This window comes from Vitis vinifera, chromosome 18 (assembly GCF_030704535.1).
Source record: "Vitis vinifera cultivar Pinot Noir 40024 chromosome 18, ASM3070453v1".
NCBI lineage: Eukaryota > Viridiplantae > Streptophyta > Magnoliopsida > Vitales > Vitaceae > Vitis > Vitis vinifera.
This window is the reverse complement of record NC_081822.1, coordinates 28,042,357-28,057,809: the sequence shown is the minus strand read 5'-3', so window position 1 is coordinate 28,057,809 and position 15,453 is coordinate 28,042,357. Positions and strand designations below refer to the sequence as shown.

The 15,453-nt window shown below is 36.9% G+C and overlaps 2 protein-coding genes across 2 annotated transcripts in view; one reads left to right on the top strand and one right to left on the bottom strand.

The window, feature by feature from the left end:
• LOC104882714 (uncharacterized) overlaps positions 1 to 15,453 on the bottom strand; it is a 92,562-nt gene that overhangs the window by 66,736 nt on the left and 10,373 nt on the right. The gene's annotated exons all lie outside the window — the stretch shown is intronic.
• Positions 1,475 to 5,652, top strand: LOC132253275 (disease resistance protein RPV1-like). The gene is made up of 3 exons (XM_059735044.1): positions 1,475 to 2,065; positions 3,642 to 3,835; positions 5,567 to 5,652. Exons 1-3 carry the CDS (start codon positions 1,578 to 1,580, stop codon positions 5,650 to 5,652), a joined length of 768 nt encoding a protein of 255 aa, XP_059591027.1. The 5' UTR covers positions 1,475 to 1,577.

Below are 15,453 nucleotides of genomic sequence, written 5' to 3'. Positions count from 1 at the left end.
AAAAAATTGTGGATTCATTTCCATAATTTCTCAACTGTAGTTCTACTTCTGGAAATAAACTCAACTGCCTTTTGCTTCAATTTGAAGTTTCAATTGAAAGCTTAGAAACCAAAATGACCCACAATCAAGTGCTTTCTAATTTCATTAAATGGAAGCTAAATACTTGTAATTTTTGTCATTTTTATAGTAGAACAGATTGACAAGCAAAGGATGCCACATGGAGTTTAATTTAATATCAACACTATAAATAAGATTTTCCAAGGTTTTCATGCTTGCTCATGAAGCAAAAGGTACAAAATATAATGGGCCATGTTGATTGAAATATAGGTAAATATTTGAAGTGGATAACAATACATTCTTATAAAAATATAAAAAAGACAAATGAGTGATTGACCTGTCATTGATCACCTAAAATGATATTAAATTATAATAAGGAAACCAGTCAATATATGAGTCTTTAAATATTAGCAGAAAACACTTGAATGCTTCTTAGGTCAATGGCACGAAATTTCGTCTTCCATTCTAACCTACCAAGATTAAATCTATAATAATGTAAATTAAATTAATCTCATATGAATTGAATTTACAATTTTTATAAATTTAAAATAAAAATTTGTTTTTACAAACAATTAAAATTGTCAATTTTGTTTTATTTTTTCTTTAAAAAATAATTTATAGAATACTCTTATTTTTTAAAAAGAAATGCCCGAAAAAGTGTTTTTTAAAACAAGTTCGAGAAAATAAAACCCAAGAGAACTGAATTTGTTTAAAAATTGGTTTTAAATTATAATTTGCAAATAAACTATAAGAAAACTAGATCATGGGTGGATAATGTATTTTGAAGAGAATAAAATTCAATTTTCATGAAATGGCAACAAGTTTTTGGTGAGGTTCTGAGTCATTCTTTTTGTTTTCTTTTTAAGCATCTAACTTAAACACTTATTTTAGGGCTAATTTTACTCGATCGAATCCTTGATATTTGATGTAAATACATTTAATCACCACATTTGATCAATGGTAGTTTCAAATTTTGTTCGTTAGCACTTTTGCAAATTTATTTCATTTATTTTTTAGGAGAATTTAGGATTAATGGATGGTATTTACAGGATGGGTAAATATCATTTTTTATTTATTTCCAAGTATTCGTTATTTTTTACACCTGATGATGAATCGGAAATCTTTTTTAAAGTTGTAATAAACATCTTATATGTCCTCTTGATTGCGAAAATTAATTAAGAGACTTCCAAATTCAGGATCTCCATATCCTACGTGCAAAAAGTGTTACAAACTGAATGTAAATTCATCTTTTTTTATTTAAAATAGAAAAAAACATACATTTTCTGAACCATTTCTCCAAATTGGTTCTCTGGAAGCGAGCAATGATGGCAGGGCAATACTCTTTCAAGACGATAAGTTTCGTGTTTGTATCTGTTGACTCACCAAAGGTCTCAGGCCTTACAACTATTTGCAGCTTGTTATCACATTTCTCTCTGTAGCTTGTTATCGAGGAGATTACTTCCACTATTTGCAAGAGTTTAAACCGGGAGCTCTTACATGTTGAAAAGAACCTCGTGGGCATGGATTGTCCTAGGGCGTCCTCTTCTTCTTCTTGTACTTCTATTGGTCCATGGGATTATGAAGTTTTCTTGAGCTTTAAGGGTAAAGATACCAGCCACAACTTCACGGATAATCTCTATGCAGCTTTATATCGGAAAGGGATTCATACCTTTAGAATCGATGATCTACGGGGAGAAGATATTGCACCAGGTCTTTTGTACGCTATTGAGAAGTCAAGGTTGGTTCTTGTAATTCTCTCGCACAACTATGCTCGTTCCAACTGGTGTTTGGACGAACTGGTGAGGATAATGGAGTGCAGGGAAGAAATGGGAAAAATAGTTTTTCCAATTTTCTATCATGTGGATCCTTCCCATGTGCGAAATCAGAAGGGCAGCTATGGAGAAGCATTCGCTTATCATGAAAGAAATGGGTTTGGCCACCAGACACAGAGGTGGAGGGCAGCTTTGAGGGAAGTGGGCAGTCTTTCTGGATGGCATGTACATGATTGGTCAGTACAGCATATGCATATTTTTTTATACATATATCTTCTGCGAGTATCTCTATAAAACAGAAATCTAGGACCATTTTTTAGGATAATAGGCGTATGCCTCTTATCCTAAAAAATCAAAATCTTATGTCATGTGGCAGTTAGTTCTTCCCAATTAAGAGACCATTTAATTTACAAATCTAGGACCTTTTACATCCTATCAGTAAAGCAATCTAGAGTTATTACATGATGATTTTCTCATCAGAGAACCAATTTGGAGTTCTTTTATTTATTTATTTTTTTTTTTGTATGATACAACATTACCTTTCAAAATATAAGTTGCATATAAAGGTCTTTTAAGACTTTAAGTCATGCAGATGGGGACTCAAGAGGAAAGACAAAAGTTTCTTCCCGAGACTTTGAAATTTGGTACTTTTAAAATGCCATCTAACATTTTGCATTATTCAAAATAAAGTCTTTCAAACTCTATCTTTATGCTTGAAACGCCATAAAGGAACTCTTTGTTTAATTTGTTCACACAAAAAAATGCTATAGATTTTTTGGGTGGGCTTTCCCTTCCCCTTTTTCATTTTGTTATGGGGAAATGGACATTTTAGTAAGATGTTTTATTTTGAACTGCATGTGTGATTAAGTAAGACACATTGCTTTTACTATTTTGGTAATCAATATTGATAATTGTTATAAGAAGGATTGCATTGTTATGAATGGTAATAAGTTTTACCTTTCTTTGATTAAACTTATTCAATTCAAAATCCAAAACAACATTATGTATGCTTTTCCTTTTGTGAAAATTTAATTCATTTCCTATTGCTTTCCATTCTTTTATAGGTTTAATCTGTTGGTATATGCAAACAACTATACTTCATTTTTTAGGTTATGTTTAGTTCTCGAAAAGTATTAAGAAAAATAAGGTTAAGCAAAATGATTTTATCATATTTTGTTATCCTATAAAAAATACCAAAGAAAATAAAATGTAATTAAAATTACATAGAAACTTACACATTTTTAAATGATTTAATCTTTATATCGATGAGTTAAAATAAATGAAATAACTTTGAAGTAGCAAATAAAAATAATTTATTGATTTTATATCTATTGTTTTTATTTTTCTTCACTCTTTTTTTCCTTCTACTTTTCCTTTATATTTTATTTACCTTGCATTTTTCCCTCGAATTTTCTGAGAACCAAATATAGCCTTAGTATTTTTTTATTTTTTTTTGTACAAACAAATGCCATCTTAGAATAGATCTAATGAATAAAAAAAACCTTATGAAAGTAAGTGTGAAAAGATTCAAATAAAGGTTGAACATCAGCTAAGAAAGGAGCAAGTAATCTTCTAGTATCTATGGAGGTGGGAAAGATGAATGAAGGACAACATTAATTAGAATGCCTCTTTTTTATGGCGTTCTAATGGTGCCTAAAAGATCTAATTAATTCATCTTTATCCCCTTTAACACATTCTATTTGCCCATAATTCAAGTGTTTATATGAAACCAAACATAGTCAAGTTTACTTCATGTTTTCTATTGCTTGTTACTCTATTGCCTCACCCATTTATGTGCCTTGCTGGTGGCAGGTTTGAAGCAGATTATATTGAGGATATCACTCACGTTATTTTGATGAGATTTAGTAAAAAAATCTTACATGTTGATAAGAAGCTCATTGGGATGGATTATCGTTTGGAACAATTGGAAGAAAATTTTCCTCTGATTATAAACCCATTATCAAATGATGTTCGCATGGTTGGGATTTATGGATTTGGAGGAATTGGTAAGACAACCATTGCCAAAGTTTTATATAATCGAATTGCTGCTCAATTCATGATTGCTAGCTTTATTACTAATGTTAGAGAGGATTCCAAAAGTTGAGGTCTACGTCATTTACAAAAGCAACTCCTTCAAGATATTTTGCCAAGAAGGAAGAACTTTATAAGCAACTTGACGAAGGGATCCATATGATAAAAGATAGACTATGCTTTAAAAAGGTCCTTCTTATGCTTGATGATGTTGATGATTTGAATGAACTAGAAGCCTTAGCTGGTGATCATAATTGGTTTGGTTTAGGAAGTAGAATTATTGTTACAACTAGAGATAATAATTTGTTAGAGGTGCATGAAATGGATGCATTATATGAAGCTAAGAAATTAGATCACAAGGAAACTGTTGAACTCTTTAGTTGGAATGCATTTAAATAGAACCATCCCAAAGAAGATTATGAAATAGTTACAAACTCTGTGGTACATTATGTTAATGGTCTTCCTTTTGGTCTTAAAGTTTTGGGTTCTTTCCTATATGGCAAGACAGTACATCAATGGAAAAGTGAATTGCATAAACTAGAACAGGAACCTAACCGAGAAATTCAATGTGTGCTTTTGAGAAGTTATGATGAATTAGATTGCACACAAAAGCAAATTTTCCTAGATATTGCTTGCTTCTTTAATGGAGAGGATAAAGATTTTGTTACAAGAATCCTAGATGCTTGCAACTTCTTTGTGGAGAGTGGACTACGAGTCCTCAGTGATAAGTGCCTCATAAGTATTGTAGACAACAACATATGGATGTATGATTTGTTATGACTTATGGGACGTGGCATTGTTGGACAAAAATTTCCTGAAGACCCTAGAAAATGGAGGAGATTGTGCTATCTTGAGGTTGTAAGTCATGTGTTAACAAGAAAAATGGTAAGAACAAAATGCAAATGAACCTACTTTCAAACTTGAATGATATTTAGAATACAAAAGCTTCAATAATATCATTTTTGTTGAAGTTACAAATCTTAATTTACTTCTATGTATTTTGCTCTTCACTTGTTATCTACTCTTGTTTGTTAGGGAACAAAGGCAATTAAAGGGATACTCTTCAACTTGTCTATACCAAAGCCGATACACATTACTACTGAATCCTTGGAGATGATAAAGAATCTTAGGTTGCTCAAAATCTATTTGGATCATGAATCTTCTTCTATGAGGGAGGATAATAAAGTAAAGTTGTCCAAAGACTTTGAATTCCCTTCTTCAGAGCTAAGATATCTCTATTGGCAAGGATATCCTTTGGAATCTTTGCCATCAATTTTTTTTATGGAGGACCTTGTAGAACTTGATATGCGTTATAGCAACTTAACACAACTTTGGGAAAATGACACAGTATGATTATTTTTTCATGTTTCTTCTTTAGTTAATCTCCAAAGTCCATGAAAGCTTATACATTGAAGTAATTGTTATTATTATTATTATTTTTCTATTACAGCTTCTTGAAAAGTTAAATACTATTAGACTGAGTTGCTCTCAACACCTCATTGAAATTCTAGACATCTCAATTCATGCACCCAATCTAGAGAAACTAATTCTTGATGGTTGTTCAAGTTTGCTTATGCTTCACCCGTCTATTGGAAAGCTGAGCAAGCTTATTTTATTGAATTTGAAAAACTGCAAAAAGCTTAGTAGTTTTCCTAGCATCATGGACATGAAAGCGCTTGAAATTCTTAATTTCTCTGGCTGCTCAGGGCTTAAGAAGTTTCCAGATATTCGAGGTAACATGGACCATTTATTGCAGCTTCATTTGGCTTCAACTGTCTTCAACTGTTATTGAGGAACTTCCTTCCTCAATTGGGCATCTCACTAGACTTGTTTTATTGGATCTGAAAAGGTGCAAAAATCTTAAGTCTTCCCACGAGTATATGTAGGTTGAAATCCCTTGAATATCTGTTTCTTTTTGGCTGTTCAAAACTAGAGAATTTTCCAAAAGTAATGGTGGGTATGGAAAACTTGAAAGAGCTTCTTTTAGATGGAATATCTATAGAAGGGCTACCCTCATCAATTGACCGTCTAAAAGGCCTCATTTTATTGAATCTGAGGAAATGCCAAAACCTTGTGAGTCTTCCAAAAGGCATGTGTAAATTGACATCTCTTGAAACACTCATTGTCTCTGGTTGTTCACAATTGAACAATTTACCGAGGACCCTTGGGAGCCTGCAACGTCTATCACAACTCCATGCAGATGGAACTACTATAACACAACCACCTGACTCAATTGTTCTCTTGAGAGACCTCCAAGTATTGATCTATCCTGGATGTAAAATATTAGCACCTATGATAGGTCCCAACACAGAGAATATAAACACTAAGACATTTGTCCTCTTCGGGTGAGAACGTACCACACTTTTGGATGCAAATACTTGATGATTCATTAATGAAAACGTTGACTACTTAAATAAGCAAAAACAAGCACTACAAACCAAAATACAAGGGAAACTGTAACTAACAAATAGAACTTAACAAATGTAAAATAGAATTCAAATAACATAGCATAATTAATGGAAGATAAATGACATAAAACTCGCAACACTTCATTTCATTTCTGCACGTTGAGCTATGACCCAGTCTTGCATGCAACTCACGTCCCCAAATATTTAGGATTTGGTTTATGCCCCCTCTCAGATTGTCGTGGCTTAACAATCCCTCCCCCATCAAGCGAAACCTTGTCCCCAAGGTCCATATGCGGAAATTGCTCAATCAACGACTGAGTTGTTTCCCACGTAGCCTCTTCCACTGGTAGACGCTTCCACTGAACCAAACTCTCTTCTTCAAACTTGTTTCCTCGTTTGACCCAATGAGTATCCAAAATCTATTCAGGTTCTAGTAAGATTATGCCTTCATCGTTCACTGGTGGCAGTTCCGTAGAATACCCACCAGATCGCCCACAATTTTTTTGAGTAGTGAGACATGGAAGATAGGATGAATTCGCGCTCCTTCCGACAGCTGAAGCTTGTAAGCAACCATGCTGATTTTTTGTATGATTGGGTAGGGCTCGTAAAAGTGACCAACAAGCTTTTGGTGGGCACGTTTGAAAATCAATTGCTGTCGATAAGGGTGCAACTTGAGAAACACCATTTCACCCACGTCGAAAGTCACATCCTTCCTGCTTTTATCCATTGTCTGCTTCATACGATTAATGGAAGATTCCAAATTTGCTTTAAGTTAACGCAACAACTCATCTCTGGCTACGAGACTTTGGTCTACTTCATGTAGCGAAGAATCACCACTACGGTAATTGTGAAAGAGATGAGGTAAACAACCATACAATGCCTGAAATGGAGTCATGCCCGTAGACGCATGGAATGTCTTATTATACCATAGCTCAGCCCATGGAATATAAGTGCTCCACTTGTGCGACCATTGATGAACAAAGCAGTGAAGATATTTTTCGACACATTGATTGACCACTTCCGTTTGACCATCGGTTTGTGGATGATAGGTGAAGCTGAGTTTCAATTGAGAACCTGACATTTGAAAGAATTCCTGCCAAAATCGACTAATAAAAATTGGATCCCGGTCACTAATGATTGATTTCGGAAGGCCATGCAACTTGATAACCCCTTCCATAAATTTTTCAGCCACACTCTTAGTAGTAAATGGATGGGACAAAGTTAAGAAATGTACAAATTTACTTAACCTGTCAACAACTACTAAGATTGTATCCTTGTCGTGGGAGGTTGGCAATCCTTCAACGAAGTCGAGAGTAATATCATCCCAAACTTGGGAGGGTATGGGTAACGGGTGTAGTAATCCAGCAGGGTAAAGTGTCTCAGATTTCATTTTTTGGCATGCCTCACAGTGTTTGATGTACGCCTGGACGAATTGGTGCATTTTAGGCCAATAAAATTTCTGAGCTAGCTGTTTGAAGGTCCGTAAGACGCTTGAGAGTCCACCAATTTTGGTGTTGTGTGCCTCATGCAATAGCTTAGTCCACAGCGTCACGCATGAAGGAATAACCACCCTTCCCTTAAATAACCAAAGTCCTTAGCACTGAGAATATAGACTTTCGGTTTAAGCCTTTGCCACCTGTTCTACGGACTGAATATAAGAATCCCCTTCATAAATAACTTTAATCTCGTCCCACAAGGTAACAGCAGTTGTGTGCAGATGATGTAGTACTGGACTATTTGGCTGGTGTGAAAGGGCATCTGCTACTGAGTTCTCGCTGTTTGGACGATAAATAATTTCGTAGTCGTAGCCCATTAATTTGGCTAGCCACTTTTGCTGCTCCGGCGTCGCTACACATTGATCCAGAAAATACTTTAAGCTGCGCTGGTCGGTTTGAACGAAGAATTTCCTCCTAAATAAATAAGGTCGCCACATGGGTATGGCTTCTACAATTGCAAGCATCTCCTTGGCGTAGGTTGACCATGATTTTTTTGTAATTCCAAGTGCAGGACTCATATAGGCAATGGGCTTGCCTTGTTGAGTTAGAACTACGCCAATCCCATCTCCAGAGGCATCGGTCTCAATGGTGAAAGAGTCATTGAAGTTATGCATAGCCAAAATGGGAGTGGTGGTCATTGCTCGCTTAAGAGCAGAGAAAGTTGTTTCGGCCTCTTCATGCCAATCGAACTTCCCCTTCTTGAGTAGGTTGGTGAGGGGTCGAGCGATAATGCCGTAATTTTGAACGAACTTTCGGTAGTAACCTATCAAGCCTAAAAACCCACGTAATTCAGAAATATTAGCAGGTCGGGGCCATGCGAGCATTGTTGCAATTTTTTTATCATCAACTTTCACTCCTTGCGGAGTGATGATATGCCCCAAATACTCTAATTCTTGCTGGTCGAAAACACACTTTCTCGCCTTAGCAAAAAAATTATGCTATCTCAAAATTTCTAGAGTTTGTGCAACATGTGTCACATGCTTCTCCCAAGTGGAACTATATATGAGAATATCATCAAAAAAGACCAAAATGAACTTTCGAAGATGAGTTCGAAATATTGAATTCATGATGGCTTGAAATGTGGAGGGTGCATTACAGAGGCCAAAAGGCATTATGAGGTATTCATAATGACCATTATGAGTACGAAAAAGCAATATTAGGAATATCAGGAGGATTTACCCTTACTTGGTGGTATCCGACTCTTAAATCGAACATAGTAAAATATGCAACGCCGTGTAATTCATCCAGGATGTCATCCATTGTTGGGATGGGGAAACGATCTTTGATGGTGACGTTATTAAGTGCACGGTAGTTTGTGCAAAATCGCCAGCTACCATCCTTTTTTTTATAAGTAGTATCGGTGATGAAAACGGACCAGTGCTAGGACGAATATGTCCGAAATCCAGCATCTTCTGCACCTACTTCTCAATTTCTTCTTTTTAGAAGTGAGCATATCTGTAAGGGCGTACATTAATGGGTTCAATGCCCTCTTTTAGTGTAATGCAGTGGTCTATCGCGCGCAGGTGGTACGGATGAGGGGTCTTGAAACAAGTCTGTGTACTCCTGTATTACCTGTTGCATGCTTGGATGATTAATACCATGAACTGCACCCTATAAGCCATCATCTGTAGTCGAAGGGAAACATACTGCAAATAACGTCTGGCCTTGTTGGTAATCTTTTGAAAGTTCCTTTAACGTAGCCTCCTAAATGGACAGCTCGTCCAGTCCTTGCAACCGTTGGGCTTGGTTATTCCAGATGAAGTCCATAGTTAGTTGCTTCCAATTACAAACCACGGAACCCAACATTTCCAACCATTGGATGCCCAGTACTAAATCAAGACCTGATAGGGGCAAAGAGAAAAAGGTGAGTTCAAACTTAGTGCCTTGTAAATTCACTGATACCTTATCAAACCGCCCTTGACATTTTAGCCGTCCATCGTTAGCAACTCGAACAATGAACAGTTTCATTGGTACTACTGGTAGATGCAACGTGTTTGCCAAACGAGCACTAATGAAGTTGTGTGTGGATCCACTGTCGATCAACACCATCACGTCGTGAGAGCCCATAGTTGCTGTCATATGCATCGTTCTTAGGCCAGTCCATCCAGTCAACGCGTGTAAGGTGATTTCAGGCTCTAGTTTTGGTTCTTGCACCTCTCCCGTAACGTCTCCTTGATCAATTTCTCCTGTTTGTTGATCAGTGACATCCTCACATACCATATTACCGGTGCCTGCGCAGCCCTCCAAAAGTAATAGCTGCGGTTTTTGGCATCGATGCCCAACCGTAAATCGTTCATTGTAGTTAAAGAAAAGGCCTTACGCCCGTTTCCTCTGCATCTCCTCCCAGGATAAATGTTTGACTAGAGCAACCGGAGTAGCAGGAGCTACACAGGTGGGTTGTGGAAGAGCTAGAGGAGCTCTCATAGGTGGTGGTCGTATGAACTGCCACTGTCGTGCAAGCTGCTCGTTTCTCATTCGTGTTAAATTGATTGTCTCCTTGAGGGAGTTCGGTTTAAACATCTGAATCCCATCAGAAATCTCAGCCTTTAAGCCGCCCATGAACGTTCTCACCTACGCCTTCTGCGTCCATCCACGTACTCTGTTGCCGAGCTTCTCGAATTCACGTTGATAGTCTCTCAACGTCCCCAGTTGCTTGATTCTTGAGAGAGCTTCATCAAAGTCTTCACAGCCTGATGGTCCGAAGCGAGCCCATAATTCAACTTGGAATTTTTCCCATAAAATCACATGTCATTCTTCCGGTAACGTCTTACGAAGCCACTGCCACCACTGGTTGGCCTCCCTTTCAAGGTGATAAGCAGCCATGGGAACCTTTTGGTGTTCTGTTGTGCCCTAGTATTCAAAGAATTGTTCCACATGGTTGAACCATTCGGTTGGATCATCTCCTGAAAATCATGGGAATTCCATCCTTGCCATTTTGGAATAAATGATCTGCCGACCCCCATTGTTGCCTGCTTGGTGATGGTTGTCGTGGTTAGGATTCTCCTGGTTTGCGATCAATATACTCGAAAATCAATTGCTAGCTTCCTCCATTTGCTGAAGTCCTTCATGAACTATACTGAGTCCAGATTCCAAGTGCTCAATACGTTCTTTGTTAGTACCCATTAGTAACCTGGCTCTAATACGAATGATAGGTCCCAACATAGAGAATATAAACACTAAGACATTTGTCCTCTTTGGGTGAGAACGTACCACACTTTTGAATGCAAATACTTGATGATTCATTAATGAAAACGTTGACTGCTTAAATAAGCAAATCCAAGCACTACAAACCGAAATACAAGGGAAACTGTAACTAACAAATAGAACTTAACAAATGTAAGACAGAATGCAAATCACAGAGCATAATTAACGGAAGATAAATGACGTAAAACTCGCAACACTTCATTCCACTTCTGCACGTTGAGCTATGACCCAGTCCTGCATGCAACTCACGTCCCCAAATATTTGGGATTCGGTTTACGCCCCCTCTCAGATCGTCGTGGCTTAACAACCTACCTCTTTGGGGTCACTCTTTTCATTCTGGTTATTGCATAGAAACAGTTCAAATGGGGTCAACTTGCGCTTGCCTTCTAGTTTTTTTAGTTTCAGGTCCTTTACAAATTTAGATCTAAACGACCTCAAACTAATAGAAGGAGCAATCCCCAATGATATTTGCACCTTAATCTCATTGAAGAAATTAGATCTAAGCAGAAACAATTTTCTAAGTATACCTGCTGGCATCAGTGAACTTACAAATCTAAAAGACCTCAGACTGGGGCATTGCCAGAGTCTCATAATAATTCCAGAGCATCCACCAAGTATCCGAGACGTAGATGCACTGCCCTTTTTCCAAGCTCATCTAGTGTATGCACATTGCAGGGGTTACAGTTCCTATTTTATAATTGTTCCAAACCAGTTGAGGACCAATCCAGTGATCAAAAGAGAAATGCATTACAAAGATTTCCACATAATGATGCGTCTTTCTCTGCTTTTGTTTCCTCTGTAACTACCACACCTGTTGTGATGCAGAAATTACTGGAAAATATTGCATTTAGTATTGTTTTTCCTGGCAGTGGAATTCCCGAGTGGATCTTGTTAAGGCCTTGTGTCCCGATGATCCACGTAGTTGCCAAGTGGACGCACGCTTTCAACCAAGATTGAGTTCTGGTTCAGTTGTGACAAAAGATGTCCGAACAGGGTGTCCGGACACACCCTCCGATGGTTTTGTCAGCCATGGTTCAAGAGATTAAGCAGTTGGCCTTTTTTTAGGTATAGCAAGCCTACCTTCCTCCTTGTGTGAAGGTCCTTATATATAGTATCAGAAGCTCTGCCTCCCTCTTTAATGGTAGGGAGACTTTTTGGCTCGTCATGATGCCTCTAAGTGGTGCCAGGGCCATCATCACCCTATTGGCAGCTGTCAGAGATCGTGGGAGGCAACGCAGTTGTCAGAGATCGTGGGAGGTGACTTACCATCATTTCTGTCCTTTCGCTCTATAGGTGGCGGAACGTGGGCTGTGGCAGGCTGTCGGAATGACGTAGTAAGACTTGCTTACTTTAGTCAACGATCCGGACAACATATTCGGATAGAATATGCTATCGTCCGGATGTGATGTTTGCGAGTGCCGTGTGCTTCTCCCTGAGGAAGTCCGGATAGGAGAGCGCGCCACGTGTCCCTCTTTGGGGAGTTCGGATGGAGTCGCTCCGGACAGCGAGGTGCACCATGTGTCATCAGGGGGAGGGGTCCCTACAGATCTAGCATTAGAATGTGGGATCGCTTATAAAAATAGAGCTGCCTACAGATTGGTACAATGATGACTTCTTAGGATTTGCTCTCTGCTCTATTCTTGAACATCTCCCTGAGAGAATAATATGTCGATTGAATTCTGATGTTTTTTAGTATGGAGACTTGAAGGACTTTGGTCATGATTTCCATTGGAAAGGAGACATTATTCGGTCAGAACACGTCTGGCTGGGTTATCAACCATGTTCCCAGTTGAGGTTGTTTCAATTCAATGACCCCAATTACTGGAATTACATTGAGATTTCTTTTGAAGCAGCCCACAGATTCAACTCAAGTGCATCCAATGTGGTGAAGAAGTGTGGGGTATGTGTTATATATGCAGGAGATCTTGAAGGAATCCATCCACAAAATAGAAAACAACTTAAGAGTAGGGGATGTAATGTAGTCGAGAGAAGCAGTGACAGAGATGGACTCCATGGAAGTGGAATGGACTCTAGTTCTAGTGGTAGCTGTCAGGGGCCCTCTAACAGTCCCACGCTCAAGCTCAAGCGCAAACACCCTCAAGAATGGCTACCATCATCCAGGCGCTTTCTTCCAATAAAAATCTCTCCTCTGTTGATTTGGTCATGCATGCTAGAAATCAATGATGATTTTTGTTGTCAATGATTCTTGGCGAACTCCTCGAATCATGTCTCTATATTATATCTTTATCAACCTCTGGTTAGTCTTCATCTTTTCTCTTATTGATTTATTTTGATTGAAGCAACTGAAATTCTTGAAGGAGTCTTTCTTCTTTTCTTCAATATTTTTGGCAAACATTTTTGTTTGAATCTGACCTTTGATTATACTGGAATATGTTGTTAAACTTATGTAAGTTTCTAACAGTTTGAGTTCTATCTAGCATTTTGTGGCGGATATGAGTTGTTTGAGTAAGAAAATGAAGCAAAGTTGGTGTTGGGTGATGAACCTAGTTGGTTCCTGCGGAGCAATTCCTTTCTAAATTAATGTAGCGGTGCCACCAGCTTGGAATTTTGCATTCTTATGAATTATTGTATATAATTGTCAGTTGTTCTTTATGCACCCAGTTAGTTTCACTGCTGTGACAAGTGCTGGAATGGTTTACTCAATTCATTGTTTATAGAATTGGGTGAAATGTTATCTGCTTGGATGGTCTTAACATCAGTAAGATGTTCAGCTTTAAGAGTGAAGATACAGAGATTTTAAAAATAGCAATGTTTCTAGAACCACTAATTTTTCCAGCTGCAAAAACATGTGGCTGGATGAGTTGTTTGTACAATGTTTATGAAGCTTTGTAGTTCTTTTGGCTTCTAGAGCATTGGAATTTATTAAACTTATTGTCTACTTATTTAATTTGAGGAACTAATTCTACTTTATTGGTTGTAGCCATGCACATTTTACTCTTCAATGATTTGTAGAGGTTTGAATTTTGTCCTTTTTTGGTCTTTATTTTTCTTTGTCATTGTTGATTGTTTCGATAACTAAATGCTACATAGCATTCTAATTCTCCAAGTTTGATTACTTTTTTGTAGGTTTGTTCACTTGTTTTCCTTGACACTTCTTTTTCTTTCCTTTGTACTTTCCAGGAACCAAACATAGTCTTAGTGATTAGCATATACATATAACCAAGTTAATTTTAGTATATTTTTTCCTTTGGTAGTCAACATTTTCTTACCATAGTGGAAGCATTCAGAATTGTTCTCTTTGAATTCTTTGTAGTGCATTTCATATTTCTCTTCTCAAACTCTATATGTCAACTTCTTCCTTACTACCTCTTTGGTTTGTTTTCTTTTCTTTCTTTTGTCTCAAAGCATTTTGCTATCTTCATTTCTTTTTCTTTTTCTAATTTCGTCTTCAATTTTGGATGAACTTCGGCTGATATACTTAGTTGAACATCTTGATTAGCTAATATTAGTCTTTCCAACTCCAATAAAGATGGTTAAGTTGGCAAACCATGAATTTTCGTATTGGATTTTGAATCATGTACTCTCTACTCATTAATTTTAGCTTTAGGATTTAATTATCAAATTTTATGACCTAGAAATTTTACATTGAGCATAGACATTATCATTTCACCTTTAAAATTTTCACTTTTTCAATGCATCGACATTTTTCTTGGGTAATGCCCTATCCTTGCTATTACCAAAAACTTTCCAAAAAATCCTTCTATTAAGGTAAAGAAGCACTTCAATCAATCAATAAGAGATTGAACTAAACCAATTAATCCAATTCTAACTTAAAGTTAAAAATCGAATTCAATTTCACATTATATGTTATGATTATGTTATAGATGATAAGCTAAAAAGCAATCACACAATTAGACACAAATCATTTATGTGGAAAACCTTGTCGATCTCAAGGTGAAAAGCCATTGGAGCATTCCCAGCTACCAAACTCTACTAAATCAATTATCAATATACAAGTGAACTGTCTAACCAAAAGCGAGTTCTAATATCAATCTCTCAGTTCCTCCTTTCTTGTGATCTCTACTTGACCCAAACTTGATCTTCCATAGCTTGATGTCACATTGGATTGCTTTGGAATCACTTTGAGCTTAAGCTTCTTACTTGGAAGTTGATTCACATGTTAAGACCTCAAAAATAGAAATTGGAGGAAGAAAGACATAATCGCTTTAAGGGGATACCCAGTGCTCTAATAATTATGTAAGATTGTTCAAGCTAAGGGAAAAATATTAATTCATTGACTCCAATGTTGCATTGATTTCCTTATTTGAATTTTGCCTTGTAGAGATTAAAATATCATAATTGTAAAAAATATTAATCTTTGAATTTTCATAAATATCAAAATTATTAAACAAAAATTCAGTAAAAAAATATTGGTGAGATAAAAAATGATCAAAACTTTAAAAAATATTAGGAAAAACCTTAAGGAATAATAAAATAATCAATAATGTAATTGTTGAAATTATT